Raw genomic sequence first — 9,786 nt, 5'->3', positions numbered from 1 at the left:
GGAATCCTCGGCTCCACCTGGGCGCGGCGAGGAAACCGCACCATGTATGGGCAACTACGTCAGAGAGGGCGGGCCCGCCGCTGCCGCGGGGGACGCCAGGTCCGTCCCTTTCCCCGCACGAAAAGGCGGCCACCGGACGGTGGGAGGCGTCGAAAAGTTCGGGGCGGGCTGGCAAAAGGCGGGGCGTCTGGAGAGGTGGAGCCCCGAGGTGTCCAGCGCCGGAGAAACGCCCGCCCCCCCCTCCCAACTGAAGTGGTTCAGCCCGAGCCCTTTTCATTCATAAAAGAAAAGACTCCCGCGAGGAGCAAGTGAGTCAGAACCGAAGCCGCCGACGCGGACCCCACAGAGCAGCCAGCCAGGGCATGTTCCGAGACTTCGGGGAACCCGGACCGAGCTCCGGGGCCGGCGGTGCGTACGGCGGCCCGGCGCAGCCCCCCACTTCAGGCCAGCAGGTGAGAGGGACCCGACGCTGGGGGATCCCGGGTGGACAGCGCCTGGGACGCTGCGGTCGGCTCCTGCACACTCTGGGATTGGGACCGGGAACGGGAGTAGGGACTGGATCTGGGGCCGTGGCTGTGGCTGTGGCTGTGGCCGTGGCCGTGGCCGTGGCCGCGGATGCTGCCCTGCCCGTTCTCCGCGGTCTAGAGGCACATTTCCCCCCCGCAAGCCCAGGGGAACGCGCGCGGTGGGCGCAACAAAGATCTACGGACGTCCCCTCTGTCGCTCACCCCTCTTCCTCCGCTGTCTGCTATCTGTCCCTCCGTCTCTGTTACCTTCCAACTTTTCTCCCGTCCACGCTTACTTTTGTCCTGTCTGCGCCAGAAGGGCGCCCCTTAGTCCGGGATTGGTCCCACCTCGGACTGGATCAGAGGGTCTGATCCATCTCGGACTAAATTCCTGGGAGGCCGAGATGTTCCCACACAGGAGGGAGGCGGGATCCACCGGCAGGCTAACTCCGACAGACTGGGAACCCTCAGCACTGTCCGTGACCGTCTGTGTGTCTGTCCGTTTGTCTGTCCCTCTCTCCCCCGTCGCCAAGTCCCTATCCCCTTCTTGACGCAGTGGAATCCGTCGGGCTCCGGGAGACTGGTTTTTGTCCCCTTTACAAGCTGGGGCCCCATGGAGACTGCGGGATGCCGGTACGTGCGCGGGGTCATGCAGCGGACAACTCCCGCGCCCCTCGACTCCCGGCACCAAACGGCGCCCGCTGCAGGCTGGGGGGACATGGGTGGCCGCAGGTGCCCATTTCCTGTCGGCGGGCAGCGCGCACGTGTCGCTCGGCGTCCGTTCCGCCGAGTCACAGCGGCCGAGTCACGGTGGCTGACTCACCCGGGGCGCCCCTCCCTTCCTGGCCCGGAGCGGCCCCGGCCCGGACAACCTCGGGAGAGAGAGATGCCGCCGGCGGTACCTCGGTCCCGGAACTGGGGTCCCTGGGCCACTGGGCCCGCAGAGCTGGGCCGGGGACATCGCTGTCTGGACTTGCCTGGGCTTGTGGCGCGCTTCCCGGAGGACCGGGCACCCACACCCAGAGCCCAGCCCCAGGGCTTGAACCCAGTTCTCCTCCCCAAACACTGAGCCCCCATCTCAACCCCTTCCTCAGATTTCTGGCGGAAAGAAAATCTTGGCAGGTAATACAGGCAGAGCAAACAGTGCAGCCAGAACAGCGGTTTCTACCTCATTTACCGTATTTCACAGAATCTAAGATTTCATTGGTTTAAAAACCCATTATTTTGTGCCACTAAATTTTTCTAAAGTTGCCATTGAACTATGATTTCAGAGCTACTAAAGGGCATTTCTTAGCATCAATGAGATGTCACAATCCTCACCTAGGACAATATTAAAAGACAAGGAGGGGCACCTAGGTGGCTCAGTCGGTTAGGCGGCCGACTTCAGTTCAGGTCATGATCTCACAGTTCATGAGTTCGAGCCCCGTGTCGGGCTCTGTGCTGACAGCTCAGAGCCTGGAACCTGCTTTGCATTCTGTGTCTCCCTCTTTCTCTGCCCCGCCCCCGCTCACACTCTGTCTCTCTCACTCTTAAAAAAATGAATGTTTTTTTTTTTTAATTTAAAAAAACAAAACAAGGAAACTAATGTACATTGAAGTTCCATGACTTGCCCAGAGTCTTGGCCAGTAAGTGGCTGAGCTAAAGGAGCTAGCTGGGTCAGCCTAAACCCAGGGTAGTGGTTCTTGCCCACCACAGCCCCTGTTCATTGGGCGCCTACCTGCCACTTACCAGGCTCTGTCACACACATTCTTTCATCTGACTCTCACAGCCACCCTTGGAGATAGGAACTGGAATCATCCCCTTTGTGCAGATGAGACTCAGGCAGGGTACAGGAGCAGTTAAGAGCCTGACTGCCTGGGTCCAAACCCCACTTCCCGCTTGCCGGCTGTGTGTCTGTGGACAACTGTTTTCCTGTCTGAAAATGAAGACGCTGTTGTGCAAATTATGACTCAGCATTTGTAAAGTGGTTGGGACTGTGCCTAGAATTCATACTTTATTATAAGTATTAGTTCTGATGGGGAAATGAAGGCACAGCAAGGTTACGAGACCTGCCCCAAGTCACACAGCTCGTGAGCAGGGATTTATCGCCAAGTTAGTCTCTCTGGCTGCCCAGTTGTGCTCTTTCTGGGCTCCCAGAACCGGCAGCTGCATCGAGGGTAGATGGCAGTGTGGTTTCTGTCCAGCGGAAGCCCCTCAATCCACAGAGACCTCATCCTTGGCCCCTCCGTTTCTCGCCCCTCAGAAGTTTCACCTCGTGCCAAGCATCAATGCCGTGAGTGGCAGCCAGGAACTGCAGTGGATGGTACAGCCTCACTTCCTGGGACCCAGCAGCAGCTATCCCAGGCCCCTGGCCTACCCCCAGTACAGCCCCCCCCAGCCCCGGCCAGGAGTCATCAGGGCCCTAGGGCCACCTCCAGGGGTCCGTCGCAGGCCCTGTGAGCAGGTAAGTAGCAGAGGCATTGTGGTGCTGCCTCTGATGCCTACCGGGCTGCTGAGGTGCAGAGGACAAGTTCTTCCTTAAAAGAACACAGGCTGAGGCAGGTGGGTAGGGCCGCTGGTGACTATTGGCCAAGGCAGAAAGTGATAGGAGGCCCTGGGGTGATCCAGCAGAGGGCAGAGGTCACCCCTAGATCAGGGAAAGCTTTCTGGAAGTGGAGGTACAGTAGTGTAGAAGGATGGGTAGAATTTGCATGGGTCGAGACGAAGAAAAAGACATTCCCGGTGGAGAGGAAGGGAGGAGCAAGAATGGAGGTAGAGGTGAGAATGTGTAAGGGGTACGTGTGGAAAGGTGTGTGGACAGTAGAGGGGCTCCACCTGCTGACGTATATGGAGAGGCTGAGCTAATGAGTCAGTGTAGCTGGGGAGAGAATGGAAAGAGAGGGTTCTCTACAGCTACTCTCTGGGTTTCAGGTTCCCCATCCTACTTAATCCTTACAAAAAGCCTCTGGGGAATGCACTCCGGTTTTCTCCAATTTATCACTAGGGAAATGAAGGCACAACAGAGGTAGTCACTTGCCCCAAATCCCACAAGTAGTGAGTAATGAGACAGGTCTTTTCAATTCTAAAGTCAGATCCTAACCATCAAGCCACACTGTCTCATCCAGAGCTAACAGAGGCTTGAAGCAGAGTGAGCTGGGAACTCTCGGCTCCCCAACCAGGGTTCCTGCCTTTACACTGCTAAGAAAGTCTTTACCAAAATAAATGAGAGGGTTATTTATTTGTTTGTTTGTTTGTTTATTATTTGTGAGAGAATGAGTGGGTAAGGAGCAGAGAGAGGGGTGGGGAAAGAGAGGATCCCAAGCAGGCTCTGTGCTGACAGCAGAGATCCGGATGGAGGGCTCGAACTCACGAACTGTGAGATCCTGACCTGGGCCAAAGCTGGACGCCTTAACCGAATGAGTCACCCGGGCGCCCCAGAGACAGAGGGTCTTTGAAGGGAGTGGCCCATTAAAGAGCTTGCCCTGACAGCAAGGTAGAAGATGAGGAGAGAGGTCAGGATCTTGGGAAAGATGTGCAATTAGACAGGGTGGTTTTCCCAGAAACAGCATGGTTGCCCTTTGTGACCAACTGGAGAAGAAGACCGTGCTGGGCCCCAGAGGCAGGCTGCTGGACTTCCCTCCTTCAGTCCGGTCCTGAGGGTGGCTCCTTGTTCCTGAGTCCTCCTAGACTGGGGCTGTAAGCTCCCCTTTTGGGGGAGGTGGTCTTCATCTGTGGGCCTCTCAACTTTATGTTGAATAAAGTGAGTGGATTTTCATTTCAGCTCTGGGACCATAAACAAGTTATTCATCGTCTCCGGGCTTTAGTTCCTTACATGGGAAGTTGGGTTCAGAATCTGTGTGAAGCTCTTAGCTTGTATGTAATAGGCTCCCAATAAATAATTTACTCAGCGGCAACACTCATTAACCCCTCCTAGTGCTTACAGCCCCTGGGGAAGAGCACGCTTGGTTATCAAGAGACTGAAAAGGATGAGGGTCTTTCGAAAAAGAGAGGCTGGGTCCCAGGGGCTCAGAGGAAGAAAGGCCACTTCTGGCCAGGGAATGAGAGAAGGCTTCCTGGAGGCGGGGGTATCTCAGTGGAGTCCTGAGAGATGGGGGAGGAGGTTGAAGGTTTGTGGCGTGTGTGCGTGTGTGGGGGGAGCATTCTGAGAGGGTAATCAGAGGAGGCAAAAGCTGGGTGCGAGGAGGAAGTGTGATTAATTCAAATTTACTAAAGCGTGAATGCGGGGAACGGGTCGCCGTGCAGTGGTCCCTGAAGCGCAGCCCGGGGGCGCCCCACGCTGCTATGTCCTCCGCTAGGGTCCCAGCACTGGGCCACCTCAAGAGGCGAGTGCCGGGCAAGCCAGTGGCCCAGGGTCTACCTCACTGATCGATCCTTTTACCCCATCCCCGACCCCACCCCCACCCCAGATCAGCCCGGAGGAGGAGGAGCGCCGTCGAGTGAGGCGCGAGAGGAATAAGCTGGCCGCGGCCAAGTGCAGGAACCGGAGGAAGGAACTGACCGACTTCCTGCAGGCGGTGAGCACTGGCTGGTGCGGAGGGAGTCGAGGCCCGGGCCCACCGAACCTCAGAGGGGCGCGGCTCCCCCGAGCCTGCCCGGCCCCAGGGGGCGCCGGTGTATGAAGTTCCCCACCCCCCCCCCCAGCACCCCGTCGGAGGTGCAGCCCTTCGGAAACAACAATGACGAAAAAGCGATTAAAAATTAGTTACAGCGCGTCTCACTCCAGCAGAGCAGAAGAGTTAAAGCTTCGGCCAACGATCTCCTAAAAAAAAAAAATGCTCCCGGGCCTGATGGGAGTCGTGCCGGATTTCTCCCAAGGCCTCATGGGAGTTGTAGTCCAGACTCGCTGGAGACCCAGCCCCGTAACCGCCCCCCCCCCCCCCCCCCCCCCCCCCCCCAGTTACCACCACCTCCCCGAGGCTACGCGGTATTCCGCCCTCCTCTTCTAACTCCTCTTCCAACCCTCTACAGGAGACTGACAAACTGGAGGACGAGAAATCTGGTCTGCAGCGAGAGATTGAGGAGCTGCAGAAGCAGAAGGAGCGTCTGGAGCTGGTGCTCGAAGCCCACCGTCCCATCTGCAAAATCCCGGAGGGGGCCACGGAGAGGGACACTGGCGACACAGGCGGTACCAGCGGCACCAGCAGCCCACCACCAGCCCCCTCCCGCCCTGTACCATGTATCTCTCTTTCCTCGGGGCCTGTGCTTGAACCTGAGGCATTGCACACCCCCACGCTCATGACCACACCCTCCCTGACTCCTTTCACCCCTAGCCCTGTCTTCACCTACCCCAGCACCCCTGAGCCCTGTGCCTCAGCCCATCGCAGGAGTAGCAGCAGCAGCGGGGACCCATCCTCCGACCCTCTGGGCTCTCCCACCCTCCTTGCCTTATGAGGCAAACTAGCATCCCTACCCACGGGTGCCACCCTAGCCAATGCCTTCCCACCCACTGGTCCAGCTGGTCTGGACCATATCCCATGCCCAAGCCCAGCAGGTTCTTCTCCATGCCTCCAGATGAGACTGAGCATATTTTGCTTCCTAGTAGAGCCAGCTTGGGGCCACCAACGCTGCCCACGGTTTTTCTAGAGCTGGCTTCTCTAGCAATTTGCACTAAATCAGAGACAAAAGATTTCCTATTTGTTCGCGAGAACTCCTGGCAGCCCAAAAGGACTTTGTGACTCCCTAGAGGTCCTCTAGAGCCCTAACTCCCTCCAGACCACACCTACAGTCTTCATCACCCTCCTCCTGTGATCCACCCAATCCTACTCTGACAGGTGATACTCTACCAGCCTAGAACACTAACTCACCTAGCCCCACACTGCCAGCAGCACCAAGTGATTGAACCAGGGCATTCTGCTGGCCCCTCCTGAATGGCAGGAGGGTGTCAGAGGCTTCTGTGATGAGCTGACCTGCAGCCCCCAGCTCTGAGAAGACTTTAGCTCCAGGGAATCCAAGCCTCCACAACGAAGGCAGCTGCTATTTATTTTCCTACAGAGAGTATTTTTATACAAACCTGCCAAAATGGAATAAAAGGCTTGAAGCTCTGGCCTGGTCTCATTGAACCCAGAGGCTAAAGGGAGAATATTTGAAATCAGAAGCCCTAGGCTCCAGTCTCAGCTCCACGGACTTACTGCATGACTTTGGACAGACTATTTGATATTTCTAGACCTCAATTGTCTTACCTGACAAAAGAGGTTACATCTGCTCTGCCTCGTCTCCAGCATTGAGAGGAGGAACAGAGTGCTGCTGTTGGGTGCAAGCCAAAGGATTATCATCTTCCTCCGGATGCGGGCCCACAGCGCTCCTGCGTGTGCCACAGGAGGGCGCTCTTATGCCCCTTCCAGCCTCAGGGGAGGTCGCTGAGTGGGTTCTAGGCCCCCAACACCTGCTTCCTGCCCCATTGTCTTGGACAGGAAGGAGCCGGGAAGGGAGCTGGAGCCACTTCAGGGGCCAGAATACGGCCTGTTCCGAGGCCTGATGGGGGGAGCCAGTGGTTTACCACGGTCCCACATCCCGTCCCAGGCTTGAGGTAGCGAGGGTCGGCCACGTTAGTTCTGCAGCCCCTCCGGATGGGAACGGTACCCCGTCTCAACGTCCCCGCCCGCGTCCCCACCACGGCGAGTCCCAAAGAGACGCTGCCCAGGCCAAGGGCTCTGCTTCCGTTCCAGTTTATTAGCCCCCACCCCGTCCCCGGCAAGTCCCTTCTCTCCAGCATCCAGTTCCCCTGCCGCCACACCAGCGAGAGCAAGGGGCCCTCCTCAGTGCCAGAGTTTCCAAATCCATCCCAGCGGCCCGTCGTGCGAGGGGGGACGGCGTCTAGGTCCCGAGGTCCACCGCAGTCCCTGCGCTTTGGGAAGCAATCTGGTCGGGCGTCGACAAGAAGGAAGCCGAGCCCTCAGTCATCTGGGGAGCAGGCCAGGGGCAATTGGTCGGGACTACCCACGCTGCCCGTGCTGGAGCTTCCATCGCCCAGGTCGCGGGGCCCGCAGGGGGGCAAAGCGAGCTCGGGTGTCGGCCCGGCGCTTGAGCCCCCCGCGCCGCCGGGGCCGCTCCGGGGGCCCCACTCCTCGCCCAGAGCCAGGCAGAGCTCCTTAAGCGCCAGGTTCTCCCGCAGCAGCTCCTCCTGGCGGCCCTCCAGCTCGGCCAGCTTCTGCCAACAACCGCCCAAGTCCTCGCGCACCGCTCGGGATGCTTGGGTCCCGAAGAGCTGCCACTGGCGCGCGGCACGCCGCCCGCGCTGGCGCTCCGAGTCCAGGAAGCAGCAGAGGTCGCGCAGCTCGCGGTTTTCGGCCTGTAAGCGCCGGTTAAGCTGCTTGAGCTCGCGGATCTCGCCCAGGTGACCCTGCAACTGCCGATTCACCTCCTGCATGAGGCGGCCGCGCTGCACCAGAGCCGCCAGGCGCGCCGCCTCCTCCCGTCGCAGGCGCCGCACCAGCTCCTCTTTGCCCAGCGCCGCCATCTCCTCGTCCGTCAGCTCCTCCAGGCCGCCCGCCTCGGCCTCCATGGCTGCTCAGGCCTCTGGAGCATCGCCTGCCCGCCGCCGCGGCCCAGGAGCCCCACGTCCAGCCCGGCGCGCTGGGGCTTGGGCTCCGGCTCCGCGGGCGGCAGGCTGTGGTCGGGCAAGCGTAGGCTGCACCAGCCGCCCAGGGGTGGGCACGCGGCGGGGCGCGCGCCGGGGCGGGGTCGTGTGACGTAAAGGAAGGACAGCCAATCCAGGAAGCCTCCCCGGAAAGGGGCGGGACTTGACCGCAGAATAGACAGAGAGAGAGAGGGAGACCCTTCTCTGCCCCTTCCGGACCGCGGAACGACTGACCCTCGTGGACACTGGGTCCCAGCGCCACCACCTTCCCCGACAGTCACCCCCAAACTAGGCGCTTTGTACCTCCCACTTCCAAACCTCTTCAAGCCCTAGCCTAGGCCTCGCGGCTCCTTCTCAGGAACCAAGACTCCGGCATGGGCCGTCGACTCTCGTGTCCACCTCCCGACGGAACCCAGAAGGATCTCGTTTCCATCTTTCCTGGCTTAGTTCATACTCGAGAGTCTTGGCTCTCTGAACATCGCTCCCAGCTCTTGGGAACCCTGAGTCCAAATGTGCCTGCCTCACGGATCAGCCTACCCTCTCATGGACCGGTTTCCTGCCTCGGGGGAAGGCACACACAAGGATTCATTTGTTCAATAAACTTATTGTGTGCAAAAACGGTGCAGAAATAAACTTGGCTAAGAGTCTGATCCTGTCCTCAAACAGGTTGTAATCTAGCAGGGGAGACAGGCTGTGTTAAACAGGAAGCAAACGGGGGAGGAGCATGGTCTGAGGGACCTCCACCCCCCCAAAAAAGGTTTTCTCAAAGAGGTGATCATCTGTGGGGCCTTGAAAGAAGTATAGGCCTTTGCCAAATAGAGCTACTTCAGGGAGTGGGAAGAGCATGGTGAAAGACATTGGGGGCCAGCTGCTTCAGGAACAGTGACAGCAGCTCGATGTTTTCGAAAGGTACGTGTGTGGAGAAAGTGATAAAGTGAGGGAGAGAAGCAACAAAGGTAGTTGGCTGGAGTGTTTCCACAGGCCAGTAAAGATTTTAGGTGGGGGGATTAACATTTTAAATATGTATGCATTGGGGTACCTGGGTGGCTCAGTCTGTTAAGCATCTAACTCTTGATTTTGGCTCAGGTCACGATCTGGGGGTCATGAGACTGACCCTTGCCTCAGGCTACAAGCTGAGCATGAGACCTGCTTCAGATTCTCTCTCTCTCTCTCTCTCTCTCTCTCTGCCCCTCCCCTGCACACGCATGCACTCCCTCCTTCTCAAAAAAAGTAATTAAACTATAATACGCACTAAAAAAATTATTCAGGCTGCTCTGTGTGGGATGGACCCTGGGGAAAGGATGTATGTAGGCAGGGAGATTAGTAAGAACACCGTATCAATGGGAGAGACAGAGCTACGCAGGACTGGACTGGGACAGTGCCAGTGAGGATGGAGAGGACAAAGCATCCTAGAAATATTCAGGAGGCAAATCAGCAGAACTAAATGTGAGGAGAGATGAGTCTGGGAGAAAGCTCAGGTTTTGTGGCATCAGAACTGGGTGAATGTTGGGACTTCACTGTGATAGGAACGCAGGACAGAAACAGATTGGAAAAAGGTCGGTCTGGCTTTTGAGGGGCCTGTAGGGGGCAGACAGCCTGAAAAGACCTGCGGATGGACGGCCCTCCTGATGTGGACTTCCAGGCAGAGCTCTGAGCTGCAGAGTAAGAGAGGTCATCAGTGGTGGGGAGGGCGGGGTTTAAAGC

At 58.2% G+C, this 9,786-nt stretch overlaps 2 protein-coding genes across 2 annotated transcripts; one reads left to right on the top strand and one right to left on the bottom strand.

Annotated features, from left to right (window-relative positions):
* Positions 1–304: 304 nt before the first annotated feature.
* Positions 305–6,348, top strand: FOSL1 (FOS like 1, AP-1 transcription factor subunit). The gene is made up of 4 exons (XM_042959220.1): positions 305–452; positions 2,749–2,949; positions 4,913–5,020; positions 5,475–6,348. The coding sequence occupies exons 1-4, from the start codon at positions 363–365 to the stop codon at positions 5,895–5,897; spliced, it is 822 nt and encodes a 273-aa protein (XP_042815154.1). The 5' UTR covers positions 305–362; the 3' UTR covers positions 5,898–6,348.
* An 807-nt stretch (positions 6,349–7,155) lies between these two features.
* CCDC85B (coiled-coil domain containing 85B) lies at positions 7,156–8,295 on the bottom strand. Its single transcript, XM_042959221.1, has one exon. It carries the CDS (start codon positions 8,005–8,007, stop codon positions 7,399–7,401), a length of 609 nt encoding a protein of 202 aa, XP_042815155.1. The 5' UTR covers positions 8,008–8,295; the 3' UTR covers positions 7,156–7,398.
* Positions 8,296–9,786: the final 1,491 nt, after the last annotated feature.

This window comes from Panthera tigris, chromosome D1 (assembly GCF_018350195.1).
Source record: "Panthera tigris isolate Pti1 chromosome D1, P.tigris_Pti1_mat1.1, whole genome shotgun sequence".
Classification (NCBI taxonomy): domain Eukaryota; kingdom Metazoa; phylum Chordata; class Mammalia; order Carnivora; family Felidae; genus Panthera; species Panthera tigris.
Note: the sequence above shows the minus strand (reverse complement) of the source record. Positions and strands in the feature narration are given on the sequence as shown.

Excerpts from the sequence above, each read along its gene's own strand:
- FOSL1 (XM_042959220.1), top strand. The coding sequence starts at position 363 with ATGTTCCGAGACTTCGGGGAACCCGGACCGAGCTCCGGGGCCGGCGGT. Across the intron at positions 453-2,748 it reads CCCCCACTTCAGGCCAGCAG|AAGTTTCACCTCGTGCCAAG; the intron begins GTGAGAGGGACC and ends CTCGCCCCTCAG. Across the intron at positions 5,021-5,474 it reads TGACCGACTTCCTGCAGGCG|GAGACTGACAAACTGGAGGA; the intron begins GTGAGCACTGGC and ends AACCCTCTACAG.
- CCDC85B (XM_042959221.1), bottom strand. The coding sequence starts at position 8,007 with ATGGAGGCCGAGGCGGGCGGCCTGGAGGAGCTGACGGACGAGGAGATG.